General features: G+C 44.2%; 1 protein-coding gene and 1 long non-coding RNA gene across 20 annotated transcripts in view; one reads left to right on the plus strand and one right to left on the minus strand.

Annotated features, from left to right (window-relative positions):
• The window catches only part of GBF1 (golgi brefeldin A resistant guanine nucleotide exchange factor 1), a 135,081-nt gene that overhangs the window by 78,178 nt on the left and 29,232 nt on the right, over positions 1-27,671 (plus strand). For all 18 annotated transcript variants that reach the window (XM_009245734.3, XM_009245732.3, XM_002821090.4 and 15 more), the window contains exons 4-7: positions 18,852-18,983; positions 26,022-26,140; positions 26,607-26,715; positions 27,222-27,282. In XM_009245734.3, coding sequence (XP_009244009.3) covers positions 18,852-18,983; positions 26,022-26,140; positions 26,607-26,715; positions 27,222-27,282 — 421 coding nt within the window. The remainder of the gene's footprint in view (positions 1-18,851; positions 18,984-26,021; positions 26,141-26,606; positions 26,716-27,221; positions 27,283-27,671) is intronic.
• LOC129048476 (uncharacterized) overlaps positions 21,974-27,671 on the minus strand; it is a 34,502-nt gene continuing 28,804 nt past the window's right edge. For both annotated transcript variants that reach the window (XR_008510856.2, XR_010141429.1), the window contains 2 exons: positions 25,968-26,134; positions 21,974-22,319 (listed from right to left, as the gene is read on the minus strand). This is a non-coding gene — a long non-coding RNA (uncharacterized LOC129048476). The remainder of the gene's footprint in view (positions 22,320-25,967; positions 26,135-27,671) is intronic.

Consider the following 27,671-nt stretch of genomic DNA (forward strand, 5'->3'; position numbering starts at 1 on the left):
GAGTTCAAGACCAGCCTGGCCAACAATGGTGAAACCCCGTCTCTACTAAAAATGCAAAAATTAGCTAGGCGTGATGGTGGGCGCCTGTAATGCCAACTCCTTGGGAGGCTGAGGCAGGAGAATTGCTTGAACCCAGGAGACAGAGGTTGCAGTGAGCTGAGATTGCTCCACTGCACTCCAGCCTGAGCAACAGAGCGAGACTCCGTCTCAAAAAAAAAAAAAAAAAGAAAAAATGCTGAGAAGGACTACAGGGCTTTCCTTGCCCATCTCATACTGAACCCATATGAACTTACAAGAGTTCTTTTTTTCTTTTTTTTTTTTTTTTTTTTTAAGACACAGTCTCACTCTGTCACCCAGGCTGGAGTGCAGTGGCACAATCTTGGCTCACTGCACCCTCCACCTCCTGAGTTCAAGCAATTCTCATGCCTCAGCCTCCCAAGTAGGTGGGATTACAGGCACATGCCACCACACCTAGCTAATTTTTGTATTTTTAGTAGAGATGGGGTTTCGCCATGTTGGCGAGGCTGGTCTTGAACTTCTGACCTCAAGTGATCCACCTGCCTCGGCCTCCCAAAGTGCTGGGATTATAGGTGTGAGCCACTGCGCCCGGCCTGCACTTATAAGAGTTCTAAAATCATACAGTGTTAGAACTAAAATGAAGTATAGAGGTCACCTGTCCTATTTTATAGGGAAAGAACTGTGGCTCAGAAAAGGTCATGTCATGCAAGGCCTCATAACAGAGTAGTGGCAGCTCTGGAACTAAAGCTCTGTCTTACTTGTCTATTACTATGGTTATAATTTAATTTTTTGAAGGCTATCTGAGTTCTAAGTGCTCAGGGCCTAGTATGCAAGTTTACGCCAAGTATGTAAACTTGCTTCTAAATTGGAATGCTGATCATACTTTTAGCAATGGGGAAGTAAACACTGTTGAAGACATTTCAATATCATTCCCTTGGGGAGTAACAGGGCTTCATTGAGAATATTATAAGCTACCACCTGAAAACCTCATTTTTCTACAAAGGTTGCCCAAGGGGCACTGAGGTGGCAGTTCAGCTAGCTGTTGAGTCTCTGCTCCCAGACTGGTGAGTTGGGAAGCAAACTTGTTTCTTCTGTTCTTTCTTCATTCTCCCAAATAATACCAAGTAGGGGAAGCTCACCCTAAGCCCCCATCTGGCTTTCCTTTTTTTTCAACTTGAGGTATAATTAACATACAACAAAATATACAGATGTTAGGTGTTCAGTTGGTAAGTTTTGATAATTGTATAAACCATGTAACCAGCATGAATAAAGAATATACAGAATATTTCATCTCCCCAGAAATATCCCCCATGCCTCTTTGAGTCCCCCAACCCCACACATATATACAAAACCATTTTTTATCACTATGGATAAGTTTTGTTTCTGGATTTCATATAAATGGAATCACACAGGATATACTCTTTCATAGCTAGCTTCTTTTAGCTTAGCATGTTTTTGGAATTTATCCATGTTGCATATATAGTAGTTTTTTTCTGTTTTGCTTTTCTGAGTGGTAGTCAATTGTGTGGATATATAAGGAGAAAAGGTAGAGGTTGGTGAAGGGCTTTCATCTGGCACGTAGCCTGACTACCCTTTGCTCAAGAGCATTTGGACCACCAGAGGCCCCCCTCCTTAAGATTAAGATGTTCACTTACCTGCTTTAAATGTACCAGGTCACAGCATATACACTATTATGTAGCTATGTCTTGTAAAAGTCTCTAATCGGCATCCATTAGATGAGCCGAATTCTGCTGGCCAAGCCTTAGCCTCTCAGGGGGCTGGCACCAAACAGGGAGGCTGGAGTAGGGTTTCAAACACCTGTTCAGCTTTTTAAGTGTCCGATTCAGGCCACTGTGCTCTGGCAGCAGGGATCCTCATGATGTGGCTTCTTCTCTCCTGCCAAATCCTCAACTTAAAGAACCTAGGCCCTTAGGGGAGGAAAATATAGAGCTGGTGGAGAGGGGAGGGGTGTGCAGCAACATTGAAGAACTGTTTCTTTTAAAGTTAAACACTCGTCTACCCTGTGGCTGAGCACTTTCGCTCTTAGGTATTTAGTCAAGAGAAACAAACACATTTACAAAAAGACTTGTATAGGAATGTATACAGCAGTGATAGTAAAAAACTGGAAACAACTCAAATATCCTTCAATAAGAGAATGGGTAAATTCTTTGGGAGTGAAGGACTTACAGAGGATTCTCTCGTGGCCTTCCTCTCTTTCTAGGAATCATTCTTGTTTCTATCCTTATTTCTTTCTGGATTTTTCTGAATTTGGTTGTGTTTTAAATGCCATGTAATGGAATACCCATTATTTGTAAGTTGATTGAGCATAAAGTATTTTATTATAAAGTGGTCATCCATCACAAGGAGGCATGTGGCTGTAAAAAACATTAACTCTGCACTCTGGGCTGGAATGCAACTTTACCAGAATAATGGAGCTTTTGTATTAAGTGTGCAGTTGGGATAAAACAAGAGACAGACAGACAGACAGTGTTGGGGAAACAGGTGTTGGCTGGGCCCAGCTTCTGTCCCATGTTTTGTGAAATTGTTTTCCAACCCTTTGAGGATTGCTCCTCCAGATTCAGCTGTCTTAAAGGTTCTGTCAGCACCTTTCAAGCAAATAAGGTGTGACTTTTCAGGGTACTGCTGCTTCCATAAGCATTATTTGTTTACTGTCGAGCTCACAGACATGTCTAGAGACAGCAGTGGCAAGTGATTAGCATACTTGTCCTAGCTCCATCTATTTTTGATGCTTTTGTTTTCCCCATCAGTAAAATGGGAAATATCCCTTATCATAAAGTTCTTGAGCCTTTTAGCATGAGGGTGGCTGAAACAGCATAAAGACTTCTTAATCTGGCTGGGCACAGTGGCTCATGCCTATAATCCCAGCACTTTGGGAGGCCAAGGCAGGAGGATCACTTGAACCCAGGAGTTCAAAACCAGCCTGGGAAATAATAGCAAGACCTCGTCTCTACAAAGAAAAATTTTTTTTAATTAGCCAAGCGTGGTGGCACATGCTTTAGTCCCAGATACTTGGGAGGCTGAGGTAGAAGGATTACTTGAGAGGTTGCAGTGAGCCGAGATTGTGCCACTGCACTCCAGCCAGGGTGACAGAGTGAAACCCTCTCTCAAAAAAAATAAAAATAAAAAGACCCCTTAGTCTTGGTGTCACTAAGAATTTATGATATGCTGCTGTAGTAACTATTTCCAGCTCTTGGGAAAACATTAACTCTGTACTCTGAGAGTACATACAGTAAGTGAGAGTGAATAAGTAAGGTCCTATACACTGAAGGGATAGGGTAAGGTTACTTATCAGTCCCGTAATTGAGACTGGGGATTGTCTGATTCTTCTCCAGGAGCTTTGACTATTATCTCTTCAGGCTTTTTCATCATCTGTAAACTTTGCTAATGTCAGTTCAGAATTTAGTTCTTTTTAATTTCCTCTGTCTTTTTCAGGGCTGGTAGAGAAGACCTGACATAGTGATAATTGATAATAAACCTATAATGCTGCTGTTGAACAATGAAACTTTTTACTAGACTCTGAAAGGAATTTGTATTGAAAAAGCTGCTCCAAGTGTAATGACTGCATAAAGCTGGGGTAAATTGTTCTGTTGTCAAGTATACCAACATAAGTTTTTAATTTCTCCTGGGCTTTCAAATTGCCTGCTTAAGTCGGGGCTTGGTCTTCTACAGTGCATGCAGAAAACAACAAGGCAGAGTGAAGGGCCACAGTAGCTCTGGTTTGTCTGTATGCTATAACTGAATTGCTTGCCTTTCAATATGTGCCAGTTTCCTCTAGAAAGAAGAGAACTAGTATTTAGGGTTGATATGCATCAAACTTGTGCTTTCAGTAAGACAGATGGATCAGTCTGTCCTTGGGTCTCTGAGATATGATTGAGGCCAGTCCCTGTGGGCCTCATTTATCCCTGCCAGCCTTGTTAAAGGGGCCTCACTCTCCCTCTTTGGATTAGGAGGGAACCTAGGTAAACCTGACACTTAATTTGTATGGCAGTACTACAATCAATAACTAACAATGTTTAGTCACTGGTTAGGAGGAGAGGTACAGAAGAAACTTCAGTTCTAGGACGGTTGAGTTTTAAAATTTTTTGTTTTGTTTTGTTTTTGAGACGGAGTCTTGCTCTGTCTCCCAGGCTGGAGTGCAGTGGCACAATCTCGGCTCACTGCAAGCTCCACCTCCCGGGTTCACTCCATTCTCCTGCCTTAGCCTCCCGAGTAGCTGGGACTACAGGCGCCCGCCACCACGCCCGGCTAATTTTTTGTATTTTTAGTAGAGATGGGGTTTCACCGTGTTAACCAGGATGGTCTCAATCTCCTGACCTCATGATCCACCCGCCTCAGCCTCCCAAAATGCTGGGATTACAGGCGTGAGCCACCAAGCCCGGCCAAGTTTTAAATTTTTGTCATCCAAGTCATGCAGTTAATATATCTAGTAGTAAACTTATACAATAGGCCAGGCACAGTGGCTTATGCCTATAATCCCAGCACTTTGGGAGGCTGAGGCAGGAGGATCATTTGAGGCCAGGAGTTCAACCTGGGTAACATAGCAAGACCCCCTATCTACAAAAAATTTAAAAAATTAGCTGGGCATGGTGGCACATGCCGGTAGTCTTAGCCACTCAGGAGTTGGTAGTCTTAGCCACTGAGGAGTCTGAGGCAGAAGGATTGCTTTTGAGCCTAGGAGTTTGAGTTTGCAGTGAGCTATAATTGCACCATGGTACTCCAGCCTGAGCAACAGAGCAAGACTCTGTTTCAAAAAAACAAACAAAAAGCCCCCTGTACCATAGCATGGTATAATATTGAAGAGTATAATACAGTGGCTTTGGAGTCACAATAGACCTGGATTCAAATTTTATCTCTTCTACTTACTGTGTGACCTTGGGTAAATCACTTAACCTCTTAGAGCCTTGATGTCCTTATCTGTAAAGTGAGGACAGTAACACTATTTCCCAGAGTTATTGGGAGGATAAAATAAAATTATATGTGGTAATTATGTTTAATAATATAATGTAGCTGGCCGGGTACAGTGGCTCACGCGTATAATCCCAGCACTTTGGGAGGCTGAGGCAGGCAGATCACCTCAGGTTAGGAGTTCAAGACCAGCCTGGCCAACATGGCGAAACACTGTCTCTACTAAAAATATAAAGATTAGCTGGGTGTGGTAGTACGCGCCTGTAATCCCAGCTACACTCAGGAGGCTGAGGCAGGAGAATCGCTTGAACTCTGGAGGTGGAGGTTGCAGTGAGCTGAAATCACACCATTGCACTCCAGCCTGGGCAACAAGAGCGAAATTCCGTCTCAAAAAAATAAATAAATAAAAATAATATAATGTAGCTGTTGCTGATGTCTGAGGCAAATTAAGGTGGTTGTTCTGGCAATGAAATGGGATTCTTGTGAGGATGGTAGATAGCAGCTCCTAGCAGCAAGTTAAATCTGGCTATTTAGCAGGAATGCCCAAGGTAGGAAACTCATTCCTCTTCTAATCAGGATTCATACATCATATTGGACAAAATCATACGATAAACTATTTTCCCATGTGTATGCTGCCTTTAAGTGCCTGTCTTATCTTTTGAAAGTGGAGGCTAAATCTGACCTCAGTCAGACCAGGGTAGCCTCACTCAGCAAGGAGATGATGGCAAAAATGACGATTTCAGGAGCAGAGATTTATGGAAAGCAGCCTGCTCTGGGATACACACGCCGTTAGGGATTTTGACCCTGAAAAAAATATATCCTCTTCCTATCCTCTCTCTAAGGAGAGGTTGAGCTGCTATAGGGATGGAGATGGGGACAAGGTCCTGACAAAGGTGTTCAAGCCAGAGAGCATATATAGATGGCAAAAATAATTTTCTGTCTTGGTCATCTTGAACCTTTTTGCACCAGGTATCTAGGGAGGAGGAGTTCTTACGTAATCTCTGGGTTAGGTTGGGGCCTCATGAACGTGATGTTCCATAAAGTACTTATCAGTGGCAGTTTTGGAGAAAATATAAAATTATGATTTCTAATCCCTGGGGTTTTCAGGCTTTAAATGTAACCTCAAGGTGTATACATTCAGGAATTCCTCATGTTTAATCAGAGAGTTACGGTTTGGGGCTTTGATTCATTAAAAAAACAGATTGGGGCTCATAAAAAAAACAGATTGGGGCTGGGCACGGTGTCTCAAACCTGTAGTCCCATCACTTTGAGGGCCAAGGTGGGTGGATTGCTTGAGCCCAGGAGTTCAAGACCAGCCTGGGCAAGAGAGAGAGAAGAAAAACAGGTTGGGTTGGCCTTTGAGGGATTGATCAGCCAGAAAAGTGAACACTTTCCAAAGGGTTTGTTTTTGTCTTTTGAGACAGGGCCTCACTCTGTCGCCTACCCTGGAATGCAGTGGTGCCATCATGGCTCACTCCAGCCATGACATCCCTGGGCTCAAGTGATCCACCCCGCACGTCAGCCTCCCTAGTAGTTGGGACTATAGGCGCACGCCACCATACCTGGCTAAATTTTGTTTGTTTGTTTGTTTGTTTGTTTGTTTTTTGAGACAGAGTCTCGCTCTGTCACCTAGGCTGGAGTGCAGTGGCACAGTCTTGGCTCACTGCAACCTCTGCCTCCTGGGTTCAAGCGATTCTTCTGCCTCAGCCTCCTGAATAGCTGGGATTACAGGCGTCTGCCATCACGCCCAGCTAATTTTTGTATTTTTAGTAGAGACAGGGTTTCGCCATGTTGGCCAGGCTGGTTTCGAACTCCTGACCTCAGGTGATCTACCTGCCTCCGCCTCCCAAAGTGCTGGGATTACAGGCATGAGCCACCGCACCCAGCCTTCCCCTATGCTTTAAATCATCTCTAGATTACTTGTAATGCCTAACTCAATATAAATACTATGTAAATAGTTATACCATATTTAGGGAATAATGACAAGGGAAAAAGTTTGTAGATGTTCAGTACAGATGCAACCATCCACTTAATTTTTCTGAATATTTTTGATCTGTGGTTGATCGTGTACACTGATGTTGGCTCCACAGACACAGAGGGTCAACTGCAATTTGACTTTTTTTTTTTTTTTTTTTTTTGAGACAGAGTCTTGCTGTGTCACCCAGGCTGGAGTACAAATGTTATGATCTCGGTTCAGTGCAACTTCTGCCTCCCCGGCTCAAGCGATTCTCGTGCCTCAGCTACCAGAGTAGCTGGGATTACAGGTGCGCACCACCATGCCCAACTAATTTTTATATTTTTTGTAGAGACAGTGTTTCACCATGTTGACCAGGCTGGTATCTAACTTCTGACCTCAAGTGATTCGCCTGCCTTTGCCTACCAAAGTGCTGGGATAACAAGCGTGAGCCACCAAGCTCAGCCTAATTTGCCTTTTTTAATGTAAGTGGTTGGTACCATTATCTTCTACTGCTGGCCCTAAGTGGACCTATGGATCCTCCTTTTTACCTGGATGCAGCAGTGATTAAGCCATAATCATACTTTGTCTCTTAAAAATCATAATGTCAAAGTTAATAGCCCCCTAAGTCTAGAAGCATCCTGAGAAGCTAAGAATTTGTTTGATAAAAAGAAGCAGATCTGAGAAACTGTTGTGTGATAGCTCAGAAAATAGCCACTGTGAAGAGCTTAGACAAACAAACAGGACTTGCCTTCCCTCCAGGCTACACTGTCTGCCTTCGTGTGCATTTACTTCCAAATGGTTCTTTGCATGTAGAATCATAAGTTTTAGGGACCTAAAGGGGCCTTAAACAATCTAGTTAAATTACTATCACCACCACCACCTTCCCCAGGAAATCCCAATGGATGAGGAAACTATGGCCCAGAGAAATGAGGTGTTTTTGCCCAAGGTCACACAGTTAATGACAGAATCAGAATTGGGCCTAGTGCATTTCTTTATTTCATATCTTCTGTTGTATAGGGCAGGGTCTATCTGGGTTTGACCCTTAAGCCCAGGCTAGGAAATACAGGTATGGGACCTGTCCGTTGACAGTGTTTTCTGGAATCCGTTCCTGAACCAAGCCTAAATTCCCACCTGTCCCTTCATAGGTCTGGAAAACTTTGAAGCTGATAAACGAAGGTATGGGAAGTGTGGCAGTTATACCAGAGGCTTCTGGCTTTGCCAAAGTTTAGCTTTGATTATTCTTTGGATCACTACCCCTCCTTTTTTTTTTTTTTTTTTTTTTTTTGAAACAGGATTCTACTCTGTTGCTCAGGATGGAGTGCAATGGTATGATCAGGGCTCACCTCAGCTTCCCGAGTAGCCAGGACCACAGGTGCGCATGCCTGGCTAATTTTTTCATATTTTGTGCAGATGAAGTCTCACTATGTTGCCTAGGCTGGTCTCGAACTGCTGGGCTCAAGTGATTCTCCCACCTCAGCCTCCCAAAGTGCTGGGATTACAGGTGTAAGCCACCACACCTGGCCTGGACCACTACTCTTGATGTCCTCTAGTGACCAAAAAGAACACAGCTTCTTCCTACTGAGCTTACCATACATCAGAAATTTTTGTAGATCACTATCAATCTTGACTTTTGCAAGAAATATATTCCTGAGGTATACAGCATAGTCAGAAAAGTAGCATATGAGACCTAACACTTTCTCCTAAAATGGAATGTACAGATATAGACAGAAAAGCCTAAAACCAAAAAGCTTTTGTCGTCTGTCTCTGGATACAGAAATGTTAGAAGGGTAAATGAACTAATTTCTTTTTTTATCATGCTATGATTTATTAGTCTGTTATACATGATCCATCTTGTGAATGATGGTATTCTGTCTCCAGGAACATGGGCCAATATTTGCAGGGTAAAGAACAAGCATGGGAGCAGGCTGGTGACCCTCTAGAAAGCAAGAAGAGAGAAGTAGACTCTGAGGGCAAAAAGGTCGAAACAGGCATTTCTGAAGCCAAATGGTGTTGAAATAACATACCTCAGGCCTTTTTCCTTGTCAGCGTAATCCAATTGAGAATGCCCAACTGCCCCTGATAAGAGTCACTCAGGAGTGAAGAGCTTTGCTACCAGGGAAAGCAGCTTATGTGTGCATTTTGGCTCAGGAATGTGCCAGCCCAATGCTGGCCAAATGAGAAAAGGCTGCTGCGGCCTGGAGAACACAGCCTCCTGGTAGGATGGTGGCTGTTCCCTTGTAGCTTAGGAGAGTGTTCTATTTTGTCCAAGGGCAGTGCTTGAGGCCACATGTTGAGGCCTTTGACACAGATGATCAGAGATGGTAGCAGTTCTGACATGAGACGAGAAAATAATGTCAAGATTCAGCTGGGCACGGTGGTTTATCCCTGTAATCCCAGCACTTTGGGAGGCCGAGGCGGGCGCATCATGAGGTCAGGAGATCGAGACCATCCTGGCTAATATGGTGAAACCCCGTCTCTACTAAAAATACAAAAAATTAGCCAGGCGTGGTGGCGAGCGCCTGTAGTCCCAGCTACTCGGGAGGCTGTGGCAGGAGAATTGCTTGAACCGGAGAGGTGGAGGTTGCAGTGAGCCAAAATTGCACCAGGCTGGGTGACAGAGTGAGACTTTGTCTCAAAGAAAAAAAAAAAAAAAAAAAAGTCAAGATTCATCCCCGTTTTGGAGAGGTCACCTCATCATTTGGGAAGACAAGAGGTGTGGGACATCTGCAGATTCTCAGACAGATATTGGGCCAAATTGACACTTCTGTTTTAATGTCATAATATGGGGAGTGAAGCACCCTGCCCAGTCATATTGAGTACAGTATGAGCAGAACACCACCAAGACATCTCCAAAGGGCTTCACTTTGCTTTGGGTTGAAGTGACTCATGAGCCTCTCCAGAAATAATTTAATAATTCTTGTTGTAATTTGTCACTGGCTGTCCAGAAATTGGACCTGGATTTGATTCTGAAAGGATCCCAAGTGTTTTCTCCAATGGGGGGTTAGATTTCCCTTCCTTGTGCCCTTTTTCCCCCAGATGACTGGTTCATCTTAGAACATGGACCAGTCACCTTCAGAGCACCCCCCTACCTAATCTGCACTCTGTGTTTACTGGACTGTTTGTGCCTTGAGGTTGACAGTCTTCCAGGGCGGGAATTTTGGCTGCTTGGCTGGGGTGTCAGATGTCTCCTTGGTTGTGAAATTATTCAGCCTGCTTACTATGAGCAGAATCATGGCACTTTTCTCCTGAAGGACTCAGGCAGTTTTCACTCTTCTGGAGAAGATCCAGACAATTGAATCTCAGTTCCCAGCCAGGCTGAACCATGAGCTAGGACACCAGAAACCTTTCTGTTCTAGCCTCGTAGGAAGCAGTAAAGTCGGATGGCTATGAGCAGAGCTTTTGGAGTCGGATGGACCTGGATTTGATTCCTATTTCCATTACTAGCTAGTTGTATGATCTTAGCTGGTGGGGACATCCCCTTATCCTTTCTAAGCCTCATTTTCATCTTCAAAATGGGGTTAATTATGAAGAGTGAAGGTATGTAAAGTGCATAGCACTTGGCATGGCACAGGTAATAAATGTTAATGAGTACTTTAATAATTCATTTTATAAAAAGGAAGCCTGTTCTTTCTCTGATACCTTGGAGAAAGCTGAAGCCCTCAGAAATTAAAAGTGCTATCCCAAATTGTACCATAAATAACAACCACCCGTTATCTCAGTATTTATCCTTAACTTGTATTCCTTTTATGGTTTAGGAGTCAAAGGTAGAATTTTTTTATATATATTTACTTAAATCTTAAGAAATGAACTGGTGGCCAGGTGCAGTGGCTCATGCCACTTTGGAGGCATGAGCACTTTGGGAGGCCGAGGCAGGCAGATCACGAGGTCAGGAGATCAAAACCATCTTGGCCAACATGGTGAAACCCCATCTCTACTAGAAAATACAAAAATTAGCTGGGTGTGGTGGCATGTGCCTGTAGCCCCAGCTACTCGGGAGGCTGAGCCAGGAGAATTGCTTGAACCGGGGAGGTGGAGGTTGCAGTGAGCCAAGATCGCGCCACTGCACTCTAGCCTGGTGACAGAGTGAGACTTCGTCTCAAAAAAAGAAAGGAAAAAAAAAAAAAAAGAAAAGAAATGAACTGGTATACAATATAGAGAACACTGGACTGCTGTGACTCTAGAGCTAAAAACTAGAACAATATCTTAGTTATATTTATTATACACTTTATTCCACGCATTGTACCAAGTGTTTTACATGCATCAAATGAGATAATGTGTGTAAATTGCTTAATACCATGCCTGGCACATAGTATACGCTCAGTGAATGTTAGTTGCTATTATTATTTATTTTAAATGTAATTTATTTAAATTCTCTAATACCCATTTACAAGTAATAAAATTAGAGACGCAGAACACTTAAGTAATTAAAGTCACATAGCTATTAAGTTGCAGAACTGGGATTTGAATTGTCCACGAAAGCCCATGATTCTGCCTAGTGCCCTTAGCTTCTAGTCCTGGTTCCAATACTAACTGGCTTTGTACAAATTACTTAACTTCCCTAAATCTTAGTTACCTCATTATAAATTATTTTCAGGCCCTATTTTAGCTGTAATATCCTAGGATTTGGAGGATTTTCCTGAATGATCAGTCAAAAATTATGACTTATTTTTGTAGGGTACTGTTTAGTCTCTGAGTAACAGTTCCCTAGAAAACTGATGCAGTCTACAAACTGCTGCTTAGTACACAAAGGATATATACAGAAGTTGAAAGTATTTTAAAATTTTTATAACAATGTGACAGTAGTTACATGTATGTTGATTCTAGTAATAGAAAATTGGACTTTGTTTTTAAAATTTTTCTAGTAATTAACTGTATGTTATAAAACTATGGGTCTGCATGGGCCGGGCGAGGTGGCTCACGCCTGTAATCCCAGCATTTTGGGAGGCCGAGGTGGGTGGATCACGAGGTCAGGAGATCGAGACCATCCTGGCTAACGCGGTGAAACCCCATCTCTACTAAAAATACAAAGTTAGCCGGGCATGGTGGTGGGCGCCTGTAGTCCCAACTACTCAGGAGGCTGAGGCGGAAGAATGGTGCGAACCCAGGAGGTGGAGCTTGCAGTGAGCCAAGATCTCGCCACTGCACTCCAGCCTGGGCGACAGAGCGAGACTCCGCCTCAAAAATAAAAATAAAAAAAACTATGGGTCTGCATGGATTGACATAAAGAAAAAAAAACTGGCCCTTCACCACAGATAATTTGACAAGCACTATTCTAGATGACCATCTGAACATCTCACCGGGATTATAAATTCAAATTTTTTTGTTTTTAAATTACTTGTTTACAAAAAGTTACCCCTTAAATTAGAAATAGCCTTACTAATGGCTGGACATGGTGACTCACGCCTGTAATCACAGCACTTTGGGAGTCTGAGGCAGGTGGACCACCTGAGGTCAGGAGTGCAATTTGAGACCAGCCTGGCCAACATGAAGAAACCCCATCTCTACTAAAAAATATAAAAATTAGCTGGGCCTGGTGGTACACGCCTGTAATCCCAGCTACCTGGGAGGCTGAGGCAAGAGAGTCACTTGAACCCAGGGAGCAGAGGTTGCAGTGAGCCAAGATCACACCTCTGCACTCCAGCCTGGGTGACAGAGCAAGACTGTCTCAAAAAAAAGAAAGAAAGAAAGAAATATCCTTACTAGTGATGCCCCGCTAGGAGTTCAACTTCCCCCCAAACCCACGTGTTGCAGAGTTGCTCCTGTTAGAGCTTCTCTTATGCTCCTGGCAATCAACAGTTGAACCTAGAGAGCAAAACTCTTGTTCTCCCTAGACAAAACTCTTTAAGGAAAGTTAACTTTATATATCATGATTCTCTTTTTTGGAAGAGGTAGGGAAGTGACATGATAATGAAGGTTCCTGGTGGGCTCATTAAAAAGTTTAACCCTTCTAGTTTTTCATCAGTAGGTTTCTATAAAGCACTGACTTACCAAATGAAAGTACTGGAATGAACATATCTTAGCAGTCATAGATTCCAACAATCCTTTTTTTTTTTTTTTTGAGATAATGTCTCCCTCTGTCACCCAGGCTGGAGTGCAGTGGTGCAGTCTCGGCTCATTGTAGCCTCCGCCTCCCAGGTTCAAGCAATTCTCATGCCTCAGCCTCCAAAGTAGCTGAGATTACAGGCACATGCCACCACACCAGGCTAATTGTTTTTGTATTTTTAGTAGAGACATGGTTTCACTATGTTGGCCAGGCTGATCTCAAACTCCTGACCTCAAGTGATCCACTCACCTTGGCCTCCCAAAGTGCTGGGATTACAGGTGTGAGCCACTGTGCTCAGCCGATTTCAACTATCTAATTTGACAGATGAAGGTCTTGGGTATCATATGTCTGGCTATTGATAGGAGTGAGACTACTGATCCCTAGTCCATTGACTGAATTGTATGCTGTGTGAGGGTTACACACAGAGCCTCGGCCGGGTGTGGTGGCTTACACCTGTAATCCCAGCACTTTGGGAGGCCAAGGCAGGTGGATCACCTGAGGTTGGGAGTTTGAGACCAGCCTGACAAACATGGAGAAACCCCGTCTCTACTAAAAATACAAAATTAGCCGGGCGTGGTGGCTCTCATCAGTACAGTGATGAGAGAAACCAAGAAGATCTGAATAATGGAGAGACATACCAAGTTCATGAATTGGTAGGCACAACATAGCAAAGATATTATGTCTCCCCAAATTGATCTATAGACTCAATGCAATTCCTTTCAAACTTCCAACAAGGCAAGTTTGTCTTAAATTGAAATGGAAAGGCAAAGGAATTGGAACACTGAATGATATTGGAAAAAAAAAAAAGAAGTTGGAGGAATCACACCACTGTTATTAAGACTTAGTATAAGCCGGGCATGGTGGCTCACGCCTATAATCCCAGCACTTTGGAAGGCTGAGACGGATGGATCACCTGAGGTCAGGAGTTCAAGACCAGTCTGGCCAACATGGCAAAATCCTGTCTATACTAAAAATACATTAGCCAGGCGAGGTGGTGCGTGCCTGTAATCCCAACTACTCGGGAGGCTGTGGCATGAGAATCACTTGAACCCGGGAGGTAGAGGTTGCAGTGAGCTGAGATCATGCCACTGCACTCCAGCCTGGGCGACAGAGCTAGACTCTGTCTCAAAAAAAGACTTAGTATATATCAGCCGGGAACGGTGGCTTATGCCTGTAATGCCAGCACTTTGGGAGGCTGAGGCGGGCGGATCACAAGGTCAAGAGATCGAGACCATCCTGGCCAACATGGTGAAACCTCGTCTCTACTAAAAATACAAAAAAATTAACTGGGCGTGGTGGCGCGTTCCTGTAGTCCCAGCTACTCAGGAGGCTGAGGCAGGAGAATCACTTGAACCCCGGAGGCGAGGTTGCAGTGAGCCAAGATTGAGCCACTGCACTCTAGCCTGGGTAACAGAGCAAGACTCCGTTAAAAAAAAAAAGACTTAGTATATATTTATAATAATTAACACAGTGTCATGTTGTCAGACTTAGACACATAGATCAATGAAACAGAACAGAGAACCCAGAAGAGACTCACAAAAATATGGCCAATTTAATTTTTATTTTTTGGAACAGGGTCTTACTCTGTCACCCCAGGCTGGAGTGCAGTGGTGTGATCACAGCTCACTGCAGCCTCAGCCTCCCAGGCTCAAGCAATCTTCTCACCTCAGCCTCCTGAGTCTCTGGGACTACAGGCACATGCCATCATGCCTGGTTAATTTTTTTTTTTTTTTTTTTTTTTTTGAGACAGGATCTCACTCTGTCACCCAAGCTGGAGTGCAGTGGCACGATCTCAGCTCACTGCAACCTCTGCCTCCTGGGTTCAAGATATTCTTTCACCTCAGCCTCCCCAGTAGCTGGGACTACAGGTGCGTGCCACCATGCCCCACTAATTTTTGCATTTTTTGGTAGAGATGGGGTTTCACCATGTTTGCCAGGCTGGTCTTGAACTCCTGACCTCAGGTGATCCACCCACCTCAGCCTCCCAAAGTGCTGGGATTATAGGCATGAGGCATGAGCCACTGCTCCTGGTCCATGCCCTTTTTTTTTCTGAGACAGAGTCTCGCTGTGTTGCCCAGGCTGGAGTGCATTGGCGCGATCTCCGCTCACTGCAAGCTCCGCCTCCCGGGTTCATGCCATTCTCCTGCCTCAGCCTCCTGAGTAGCTGGGACTACAGGCTCCCGCCACCATGCCCAGCTAATTTTTTGTATTTTTAGTAGAGACGGGGTTTCACCGTGTTAGCCAGGATGGTCTCGATCTCCTGACCTTGTGATCCACCTGCCTCGGCCTCCCAAAGTGCTGGGATTACAAGCGTGAGCCACCACGCCTGGCCCTTTTTTTAATTATTTTCTGTAGAGATGGTCTCACTATGTTGCCTAGGCTGGTCTCGAACTCCTAGACTCAAGGGATCCACCCACCTCAGCCTTCCAAAGTGCTGGGACCAGTGCCCAACCTGGTCAATTTATTTTTGACAAAGGTGCAAAGACAACTTAATGAGATATGTTGGAAACAGTAGGAAATTCCTAGGCAAAAGAAAAATGAGCCTCAATCTAAACCTCACACCTTATGCAAAAATTAACTCAGAATAGATCATAGGTGAAAAACATAAATCTGTAAACATTTTAGGAGAAAATGGGAGGGTGGAAATCTTTGTGACTTGGAATTAGGCAGAGTCAGTTTAGACATTAAACCAAAACACAATCCATAAAATATTAATAAATTGTACTTCATCAAGAGTAAAAGCGTCTGTTCTATGAAAGATGTTAAGGGAATGAAAAGATAAGCTTAAGACTGGGAGAAAATACTTAAAATAACTGTATCACTACTGAAGGACTTGAATTCAGAATAAAGAAGTCTCCAAACTCAATAGTAAGAAAACAATTTAGTTTAATAATGGATAAAAGACTTGAGCAGACATGTCACCCAAAAGGATATACAGACGGCAAATAAGCACATGAAAAGATGTTCAACATAATTAGTCATTAGAGAAATGCAAATTTAAACCACATGGAGCTGCTATTACATACATACTTGAATCGCTTAAGTAAAAACACTGAAATACAAAGTATTGAAGAGGATGTGGAGAAACTAGAATTCTTATTGCTAGTGGGAATACAAAGTGATAAAATGACATTGGAAAAGAGTTTGACAGTAAAGCTAAACACACCTTTACCCTTTGACCCAGGAATCCTACCCCTGGGTACTTACCCTAAAGAAGTGGAAACCTGTGTTCACACAAACACTGGTACACAAATGTTTATAGCAGTTCCATTCATAATTGCCCCAAACTGGAGATCCCACGTGTCCTTCAACCAGTGAATCGATAAAGAAACTGTGATACATACAGGCAATGAATACTACTCAGCAGTAAAAAGAAACAAGCTATTGATATATGCAATAGCTTGGAAAAATTTCAGTCATCATGTTGAATGAAGGAAGCCAATCTGAAAATTGGCTGTAAAATTACATGCTGTATAAATCATTCATTTAAAGAAAAGAATTAATTTTACCAAATTAGCAAAAAGAGGCTGAATGCAGATCACCCTAGAAGTGTGGACCCCAGATGTAAAACTGCCCTACTCTTTTACCGTGAAGGAAGACATGAAGCAAGTATATAGTTGTAGCAACTAAATGAAATCACAGAAAATCTGTACCTGTCCTGATTCTCAAAGATTTTTTTCCTCTAGACTTTTATATGTCAAATATACCACATGACCACTTTTAAGATAACAGACCAAATTGTACATAATTCATGTTCCTAAAGCAGCAAGACTAGATGACTTTACATTTTTTTATGTGCTTTTTTTTTTTTTTTTTTGAGTCGGAGTCTTGCTCTATCACCCGGGCTGGAGTGCTGGAGTGCAGTGGCGTGATCTCAGCTCACTGAAAGCTCTGCCTCCTGGGTTCACACCATTCTCCTGCCTCAGCCTCCCGAGTAGCTGGGACTACAGGTGCCAACCACCACGCCCAGCTAATTTTTTTGTATTTTTAGTAGAGACAGGGTTTCACCGTGTTAGCCAGGATGGTCTCGATCTCCTGACCTCGTGATGCGCCCGCCTCGGCCTCCCAAAGTGCTCGGATTACAGGCGTGAGCCACCGCACCCGGCCCTTTTATGTGCTTTTTAAAAGTACATTATGTATTTCAGTTTTTCCAAATACTTTAAATTCCTTATATCTCAACCCTATCACCATCACCACTACACACACACACACACACACACACACACACACACACACACACACACACACACACACACACACACACACACACACACACACACACACACACACACACACACACACACACACACACACGTTCTTCTCTATTACATCTCTAGGTGGGGGTAGTAGGGGAAGAGAAGCAGGTTTTTTTACAGCTGATGTGATCACTGTACAGACAAGCTTTGAAAATGCTACCCAATCTGCCAATTAATTAAAGCATTAATCTGAGGAGCAGCCGGGCCCAGGGAATGTTTACCCAGGGAGGAGTGGGGGTGGTAGGAATTGAGTAGGCAGCTCCCTATATTTGCATGAAAATGAAGGTGCTTAGGAAACCCTGCTTCCTTTTGTCTCTAAAGGTGGGGCAGCCTAAATCACATCCCTAAACATTTTTGGTCTCTTTAGGAAGCCTTTTAGGGAACTGGTCTCTGAAAGATGAAAGCACAGCACAATCTAGAAAAACAAATTTAAATTCTGGGCAGAGTAGGGTAGGGAGCAAGTACAGTGTGGTATTCTTTGACCTAGAATGGAATCTTCTAAATTCAGGAGTAAAATTTCATCTATTCAGGTAGAATAGATGAAGGGGTTTTACAAGTTTTGGAACCATATAGGCTGGGTTCAAATCCCAGCTCTGCATATTAGTTGTGTGATTTGGGACTAATCATGTATCTTATCTGAGCCTTTTCTCATCTGTAAAATAAAGATTATCAATTGCCCCTTCATCTCAGAGCAGTTAGTTCTCTGCTAACTCTAGGCAGGAAACAGGCCGGACAGTGGTTATGAACTTCCAAGATTACAGACTGCCTCCATGACTAAGAGACTGCTCAGCCTTTTGTTCTTGTTAAACTTATTTTTCAGCAAGGACTATAAACCTCAAAGTTTCCTCTCACCCTCCTGGAATATGCTGCACTTTTTCTCTAAGAGAAGTGACCCTGACCATAACAGCAAAGGACCTAAAGACAGGAGCCCACCTTGGGACCTAAGGGTCACATTGGCTCTCCCAAGATGGCGTTACCTATTTATATCACAGGGGAGGGTGGTGAAATGGGCATGGAAAATTGACTCAATATTTGATGATATTGAAAAATTATTGTTAATTTTTAAAAATTGTGATAAAATACATATAATGCAAAATTTACCATTTTAACTGTTTGTTAACTCTTTAAGCATAGTATTGTGGGCCAGGCATGGTGGCTCACACCTGTAATCCTAGCTCTTTGGGAGGCCAAGGCGGGCACAATTGCTTGAGCCTCAGGAGTTCGAGACCAACCTGGGCAACATGGCGTAACCCCATCTCTACTAAAAATACAAAATTAGCCGGGCATGGTGACAGACGCCTGTAGTCCCAGCTACTGAGGAGGCTGAGGGGCTTGAGCCCTGGAGGTGGAGGTTTGCAGTGAGCTGAGATCATGCCACTGCACTCCAGAGCAGGACTCTGTCTGACAAAAAAAATATATATATATTGTGTTTTTGTTCTTTTTTTAAGATTCCTAATCTTTTAGATCTACATACTGAAAATTTTACAGATGAAATTATACAGTGTCTGGGATTTGATTCAAGGTAATCCAGAGGGAAGAAGATTGACCCAGCAACAAAGACCTCTAGCCTCATGGCACAAACAAGAACCTTTTTCCAGGGTTTAGTTTTCTCTTAGATGGTACCTCTTCATTTCTGTGTATTTTCTTGCAGAACTTTCAGAAATTGAGCCCAATGTATTCCTTCGTCCTTTTCTGGAAGTGATTCGCTCTGAAGATACCACTGGCCCTATCACTGGACTGGCACTCACCTCTGTCAACAAGTTCCTGTCGTATGCACTCATAGGTAAGAGCTCAGGCTTTGTTGCATGACCACAGCACTTCATTTCCCACCTTTCCTGGGGTGCCCAGGCCTTAGGCAATGAGCTGGTGATAGTGGGAAATTTTTTCCAGTCATCTCTTTTCTTGTAGAAGAGAAATAGGATTGTTGTTGGTTATTCATCATGCTAGCTGACTCACGTTGTACAGGGTGGGAAGGGCAAGAGAAGAAGTTTCCTTGGTACTCTGGCTTCTCTATGCTTTGGAAAGAGTTAAGGGTATGGTACCTTACTCTTGGAAGTTTGGTTAGGTTTGTTTGCTTGTTTGTTTGTTTTAGAGATGGAGTCTCGCTCTGTCGCCCAGGCTGGAGTGCAGTGGTGTGATCTCGGCTCACTGCAAGCTCCACCTCCCGGGTTCATGCCATTCTCCTGCCTCAGCCTCCTGAGGAGCTGGGACTACAGGCGCCCACCACCATGCCCGGCTAATTTTTTGTATTTTTAGTAGAGATGGGGTTTCACCGTGTTAGCCAGGATGGTTTTGATCTCCTGACCTCATGATCTGCCCGCCTCGGCCTCCCAAAGTGCTGGGATTACAGGCGTGAGCCACCGTGCCCGGCCTGGTTAGGTTTATTTTTAAAGTTATTTGTTCAGACATAATGCATGCACATTATAAGAAGACAAACAATAGAGATGTTCAAAAGAAAACTTAATTGTTCTTCCAGTACTTTCTCAATGTTCCTCCTCCTTCTTTAGGCAAATAGTGTTAACAGCCTAGTTTGAATCCTTATGTTTTCCTATGTCTTTATAAATGAAGTACCATCCCTTTTTAAAATGAAATAAGGCCGGGTGCGGTGGCTCACGCCTGTAAGCCTAGCACTTTGGGAGGCCAAGGCTGGTGGATCACGAGGTCAGGAGTTTGAGACCAGCCTGGCCAACATGGTGAAACCCCATCTCTACTAAAAATACAAATATTAGCCGGGCACGGTGGCGGGCTTCTGTAACCCCAGCTACTGGGGAGGCTGAGGCAGGTGAATCGCTTGAACCTGGGAGGCGGAGTTTGCAGTAAGCAGACTGTACTCTAACCTGAGCAACAGAGCAAGACTCCGTCTCAAAAAAAAAAAAAAAAGAATAGAATAAAATGAAATAAAGATAGGATTATGTGCTACATATTTTCTTTTTTCATTTAATAGTATTAACTTGGCCAGGCACAGTGGCTCATGCGTGTAATCCCAGCACTTTTTGAGGCCAAGGCAGACGGATCATGAGGTCAGGAGTTTGAGACAGCCTAACATGGTGAAACCCCATCTCTACTAAAAATACAAAAATTAGCCAGGTGTGGTGGTACATGCCTATAATCCCACCTACTCAGGAGGCTGAGGCAGGAGAATCACTTGAACCCGGGAGGCGGAGGTTACAGTGAGCCGAGATCACACCATTGCCCTCCAGCCTGGGCGACAGAGCGAGACTCCGTCTCCAAAAAAAAAAGCAGATAGTGTTAACTTAAATGTACATGATACAACTATTCATCTGATTTATTCTTTTATATTGTAGAAAATATATATAAAACTTGCCATTTCCATCAGTTTCAGTTTACAATTCATTGGCATTAATTACATTCACAATGTTGTGCAGCCATCACCACCATCTATTTCCCAAACATTTTTATTACCCCAAATAGAAACTTAACATAATGGGGAGTTAACATTAACCAATAACTCCCCATTTCTCTCTCCCCTCAGCCCCTTGTATGATTTTTTTTAGTAGCTCTATAATTTCCAAAGTGTAATGTAGATATAACACAATTCATGTGCTCATTCTTAATATTTAAGATTGTTTCTATTGAAGTCGTAAATAATGCTAATATAAGCATCCTTGATCACATGTCCTTATTAATAATTTTTTTTGTTTTTATTTTTAGTAGAGATGGGGTTTCACCATATTGTGCCACCACGCCCTGCTAATTTTTGTATTTTTAGTAGAGACGGGGTTTCACCATAATGGCCAGGCTGGTCTCGAACTCCTGACCTCGTGATCCACCCACCTCGGCCTCCCAAAGTGCTGGGATTATAGGCATGAGCCACCATGCCTGGCCCCTTATTACTAATTTTACTCTTGTATGAAAGATTTCTGAACTTGGGATTTCTGGATTAAAGACCATGTGCATATTGCATTTTTATAGCTATTACCAGGTTGCTTCCCCAAAAGGTTACATCATTTATACTTCCCCCAGCAGTGATTGAGAATTTCTACTTCCCTACCCTGTCATCAGCACTGAATATTATCAGTTTTATTTGTGCCAACTTGGTAAGTAAAAAATGATATTTTGTTTTTATTTTTTGAGACAGGGTCTTGCTCTGTCACCCAGACTGGAGTGCAGTGGCACAATCATGGCTCACTGCAGCCTTAACCTTCAGGCTCAGGTGATCCTCCCACCTCCGCCTCCCAAGTAGCTGGGACTATAGGCACACGCCACCACACCCAGCTAGTTTTTGTACTTTTAGTAGAAGTGGAGTTTCTCCATGTTGCCCAGGCTGGTCTTGAACTCCTGAGCTCAAGAAATCCACCACCTTGGCCTCCCAAAGTGCTAGGATTACGGACGTGAGCCATTGCACTTTTGTTGCTTTTATTTCCTGGAGGCTGAACACTTGAATTTCCTGTCCTTCACTTCTTTTTTTAATTGAGTTGGGTTTGTTTTTCATGTCAATTTGTAGGAGTTCTTTGTATGGTAGGAATATTAACCCATTGCCTATCATAGCATTACAAATATTTGCTCCTAATCTAGGCCAAATATTTCCCTTAATCTGTAGTTTATCTCTAAATTTGTTCATGGTGTCTTTCTTTGGATTTCTTTTTTAGTTGGTCTTGACACTCAATTTGGGAATTCATTTTCCCCGATTGGCAGCCCATGTACAAGGATGAAGAACATAGAAAACAGGCAGCTGTCTTTGTTTCTTAAGCAGGGAGACAAGAAAAGATAAGGCTCAGGCTTTAGCTAGCCAGAAAAGAAAATAGTCTTCAGTTCAGGGCAAGAAAACCCTTTATTCTAGAAATGTTGGATTTGCTTAGCTGATGCATTCAGGATCCTGAGCAGGAATCCTGGGTACCAGCTAGCTTCTGAACAGGTGCATCAGCCTCTCCGATACCCTAGTCCCAGCTTCATACTTTGCCTAAACAAAATCAGGCCCAGCCACTTCCAGCCTTGCCCTGAGCACCACCTGCAGGTCATCTTTCTTCACAGCCTCCAGTGGCTGCCGCTGCTATGCCTTTTCCCTCTGCTGTCTTGTTGGTGTTACTCTTTCCCCTTCCTGGACTTGGCAGACAGGCTGGTCATTGGAGACCTCAGGCCAGCTGGTCATTGGAGTTTCCTGTGGTGGGAAAGGAGAATGCTGGAGGTGGTGATTTCAGTGGGCATGAGAAAAGGAGCAGGAAGGAGTGTATGAAAGCCAAAAAAGCAAAGGAGATGGGATTGGCACATTTCCCTGAAGTTGGCTCCAGAGTAGCCAGAAGAGGAGGACATTTTAAAGAAGGGTTTAGGCTGCTTTTCTAGAAGAAAACTCCTGTCTCTTGCTCCTATGATCCAAGGTTTCAGGGATTATTTTAGATCCTCCAAGGACTGGCCTTTTGTTTGGCCCCATACAGCTGCCAGACCAGAATTTTTGTGCCACAGATTTCATGGGTTGCTAGCAAGCCTTGCCTATGGTGCTTGTCAAAGACCTGTCACTCTAGTCTCCCTTTTTATTTTTATTTTTTATTGGTTTTTATTGAGACAGAGTTCGCTCTGTTGCCCAGGTTGGAGTGCAGTGGTGTGATCTTGGCTCACTGCAACCTCCATTTCCTGAGTTCCAGCAATTCTCATGCCTCAGCCTCCCAAGTAGCTGGGAGTACAGGCATGCACCACCATGCCTGGCTAATTTTTGTATTTTTAGTAGAGATGAGGTCTCGCCGTGTTGGCCAGGCTGGTCTCGAACTCCTGAGCTCAGGCAATCTGCCCACCTCGGCCTTCCAAGTGCTGGGATTACAGGTGTGAGCCACCGTGCCCAGCCCTTAACTGCCTTTTTAGAAAATTAACTTTGCTACTTCATTCAACCTCAGGGGACAAGAACTACAAAGAGATCAGTAGAGCTTAAACCCCCTTAATGGAGTCTCTCTGAATCTATTCTGGTTGGGGGATAGAAGGAGTGCCTGATTCAAAATAATAATTTAAAAGACACCTTAACAAGAGAGATTACTGAAAGAGAAGAAGAAATGGACCCCCAGGAGCCTTGTGAGATGGGAACAAGGCTACTATTCATGTATCTCTGAAATGCTACACAACACTGAGAAGGACCTGGGTTTCCTATGTGGGCCCTGGTGGCCTGGGTAGGGACTGTCAGGCAGGGCTATGAGATAGAGGCCCTGAGAGTATGGGATTTTTTTGTGCTGATCGGGAGAAATGTGGAGAGGTGGTGTGATAGGAGGAGCTGGGTCACCCCATTTTACTATATGTCATGAAACTGGCTTCCTTCTGCATGACCTCTAAAGTAACTACTCCCAGTGCTGAGTAGAAGGACACTGTAAATAGGACAAAGAAAGTCTTGATGTGGTGTCGGAGGCTAATGAGGACAGAAGAAAAAGAGGAAACATTCACAATTAGTAAAAGACTTCTGGCTTATCATTGCAAGAGAAATGTTTGGGGGCCAGGCACAGTGGCTCACACCTGTAATCCCAGCACTTTGAGGGGCCCAGGCAGACAGATCACTTGAGCCCAGGAGTTCAAGACCAGCCTGGACAATATGGGGAAACCCCATCTCTATAAAAAATACAAAAATTCTCCTGGCATGTTAGCACACATCCGTAGTCCTAGTTACTAAGGAGGCTGAGGTAGGAGAATCACTTGAGCCCCAGAGGTCGAGGCAGCAGTGAGCCATGATTGCACCACTGCACCCCAGCCTGGGCGATAGACCAAGACCCTATTTAAAAACAAAAAAAGAAAAAAAAGTTTAGGTTCTCAGCCATCCCCTGAGCTTTAGGCTCAGGAACTCCCTGATTTCAGGTACCAAGAAAGAGAAAATGGGCTGGGCACAGTGGCCCAAGCCTGTAATCCCAGTACTTTGGGAGGCCAAGGTGGGTGGATCACCTGAGGTCAGGAGTTTGTGACCAGCCTGGCCAACATGGTGAAACCCCATCTCTACTAAAAATACAAAAATTGCTGGGTGTGGTGGTGGGCACCTGTAATCCCAGCTACTCAGGAGGCTGAGGCAGGAGAATTGCTTCAACCCAGGAGGCAGAGGTTGCAGTGATCCGAGATCACGCCACTGGACTCCATCCAGCCTGGATGACAGAGTGAGACTCTGTCTCAATTAAAAAAAAAAAAGAGAGAGAGAGAGAAAAAATAACAACAATCTTATAATTCCTGTGACTAAAATTAGGAGGAGTTCCTGCATTACACCATGCCACCTCTGGAGCAACTTTCTCTGTCACTCACAAAGCTTTTTCATATGCCTGCCCTTTCCCCCTACTTAGGCTTCCCTTTTAGAACTAAACAGCTCTGGAAAGGATCCTTCAGAGCAGACCTAGGGCAGGAGCTAGGCAAGACCCTTGATGGTGACAACTTATTTGGCTATTTCTCGTGGCTGTTTGATACATGAATGGGAGCTGAGTTCCCTGCTTAGTAGCATTTTTGTTCATTTCCAGCGTGGTGCCGGTTGTCTGACCTCTAGCTTCTCCCCTCTTATTCTGTACAGCTGAAATTCTCCCTGCCGCCTACCCCCCAGCTAGTCAGCCTCCAGTCCTGTTTAGTTTATCTTTTTTCTCTCCTAATGCCTATTAAGCTGGAAACAGGATTCTTGCTCATCGTCATATTATTTTAAATAAGAATGAAACTAAAGAAGAGGTCTTTGGGCCAAGCATGGTAGCTCACACCTGTAATCCCAGCACTTTGGGAGGCCAAGGCTGGCGGATCTCCTGAGGTCGGGAGTTCGAGACCAGCCTGACCAACATGGAGAAACCCCCGTCTCTACTAAAAATACAAAATTAGCCAGGCGTGGCGGCGCATGCCTGTAATCCCAGCTACTCGGGAAGCCTGAGGCAGGAGAATCGCTTGAACCCAGGAGACGGAGGTTGCAGTGAGCCAAGATCGCACCATAGCACTCCAGCCTGCCAACAAGAGCGAAACTCCATCTCAAAAAAAAAAAAAAAAAAGTCTTTGATCTGCTGTAATGTGGCACTCAGATATGAGTATTGGCAGCAGTGAGTGTTCGTTTCCTCCTCCTGCTCCCCTAATTCAGTTGCGCCTGAACACAAAACTCCAAAAGCAACCAGAGAGAGAAGCTGTGTTGAAAGATGAAAGGAGAAAAGGCCACAGCTTTGGCCCTACCTGGTTCTTGTTCTGAGGCAAAAACTCTTGTTTCCAGGCCCCTCCCCTATGAAATTAGTAGATTTATACTAGTGATTCCCAGAGTATGGTCCCCTGCTCGGCGGTGTTTAACTTCAACTGGGGTCTTGTTAGAAACAAATTCTCAGGCCCCACTCTGGGCATACAAAATCAAAACTTTTTGGTATGGGTCCAGCAATTGAGAACCACAGTTTTACTGAGTGGATTTTGTGTTGAGGAGCTTGTTAAAACCAGTTATGGGGCCAGGTGCAGTGGCTCACATCTGTAATCCCAGCACTTTGGGAGGCCGAGGCAGGTGGATCACCTGAGGTCAGGAGTTCAAGACCAGCCTGGCCAACATGGCGAAACCCCATCTCTGCTAAAAGTACCAAAAAAATTAGCTGGGCATGGTGGCGGGCGCCTGTAATGCCAGCTACTCAGGAGGCTAAGGCAGGAAAATCGCTTGAACCCAAGAGGCGGAGGTTGCAGTAAGCTGAGATCACGTCATTGCCCTCCAGCCTGGGCGACAAAGTGAGACTCTGTCTCAAAAAAAAAAAAAAAAAATCAGTTGTGGGCAAAAATTCTCATGTAGCTCAGGGAGCCACGGGTTAGGGAACTGAAGAGGAAAAACTGTCTCTCAAAGCTAGACAGGCTGCCTTACCTTTTATCTCTCTCCTCTCCACATCACTTAATCTTTCCTTTTTCGCTGGAGCAGATCCCACCCATGACGGCACAGCAGAGGGCATGGAGAACATGGCAGATGCTGTCACCCATGCTCGTTTTGTGGGCACGGATCCTGCCAGTGATGAAGTTGTCCTGATGAAAATCCTTCAGGTAAGCGAGAGGGAAATAGCAATTAGGCTAATGGCCAGGGGCTGGTGCCGCAGACTACTTACTCTGCCCACAGCATGAAGCTGTGTTTTGACTCCACTGGGGCTTAGGGGAGCTACTTTGTTTCCAAACAAGCAGCTGGGGTACCCAAAGTAAAAGCTTTTTCTAAGGAAAATCAGTAAAAGCTTTATATGAAGTGATGTTAAATACCAGAAGCCTTAAATACACTTGTACCTCTGGCAGACTGTATTTGTGCTATCCATCTCTTGGGCTCATGGGCTAGGGCTAGAGTGAGTTCTGAAATATGTCAGGGTCATAAAAAGTGAAGAAACAATTCCCAGGACAAGCTTCTTGGAGACCTCTCTACCAAGCTGAGGTGAGGTCAGCATTCTTGCTAACCCCTCTCTCTTACCCTCGAGTACCTCTCAGTACCTTGTTTATCACAGTAATTCCTTTTTCTTCCTGATAGGTTCTACGGACTCTGCTGCTAACCCCAGTGGGTGCCCACCTAACCAATGAATCTGTGTGTGAGATTATGCAGTCTTGCTTCCGGATCTGCTTTGAAATGAGGCTCAGTGGTAGGTGCTTGGATATTAGCCCCTTCACCATTCCTGGGGCCAGTGTCTGAGTATGAATACAGGAGGCTGTCTTCCCAGAGAGATGGAAAATTCAGGACTTCTCCATCATCTATCTCATGCAATCATAGGGGTCTAGAAGAAATCTCTGTACTTGGCTATTGTGAAGCTAGAATAGAGACCTCAGCCTGTTATGCCAGGGCAGGAGTTGGGATGGATCCCAGATTGACTTAGCCCAGGCACCAAATCACCCTCTCTTGGGGTTTCTGGGATTGACACCAACCTGCAACCCCCTAGAACACGTCTATCCCTCCCCTTTTTTCCGTGACTCAGTAGTGCCACCTAGTGGGCCAGTGAAGTTATGGCTGCCAGGCTGAGCTGGAGCTGGTTTTAATAAGTTTGGCATAATCCTTGGTAAACAAGGTTTGGAGGGGAGTCTGCTCTGAGAACCCTCTTGATAATAGCACAGCAAGTAATGACACCTGTGTTATTTGTTTTTGCCTGTGCAGAGTTATTGAGAAAATCCGCAGAGCACACTCTCGTAGACATGGTGCAGCTGCTCTTCACAAGGTAAACCTGCTGCTGTTTGCTTCAGCCCGGCTGCCCAGGCCTCTTGAGTCTGCCTGCTTCCACACAGCCACGTCAGGGACCTGGCCAACCCCATAGCCACATCAGAGGCCACTGGGATTATGGATGGGGGGTAGTTCTCTGGGCCCAGGGTTACTGAGCAAGGGAGAAGGAGGAGGGAGCTGATTTGGCCTCACGGGGAGGCAGAGGGTTATTTAATATAGGCCAGCAGACCTCATTCTACTTCCCAAATTTGTGTCTGTTTCCGTGCAGGTAGCATCTGGGAAAGGGAACCCAGAGAGGAAGCCAAACTCAAGGGATCCTGATTTCTGTGGGAGAGGGCCAAAATCAGGGTGACTAGCAATTGTGAATTGCCTGGGACTGTCTTGATT

Source organism: Pongo abelii, chromosome 8 (assembly GCF_028885655.2).
Source record: "Pongo abelii isolate AG06213 chromosome 8, NHGRI_mPonAbe1-v2.0_pri, whole genome shotgun sequence".
Taxonomy (NCBI): Eukaryota; Metazoa; Chordata; class Mammalia; order Primates; family Hominidae; genus Pongo; species Pongo abelii.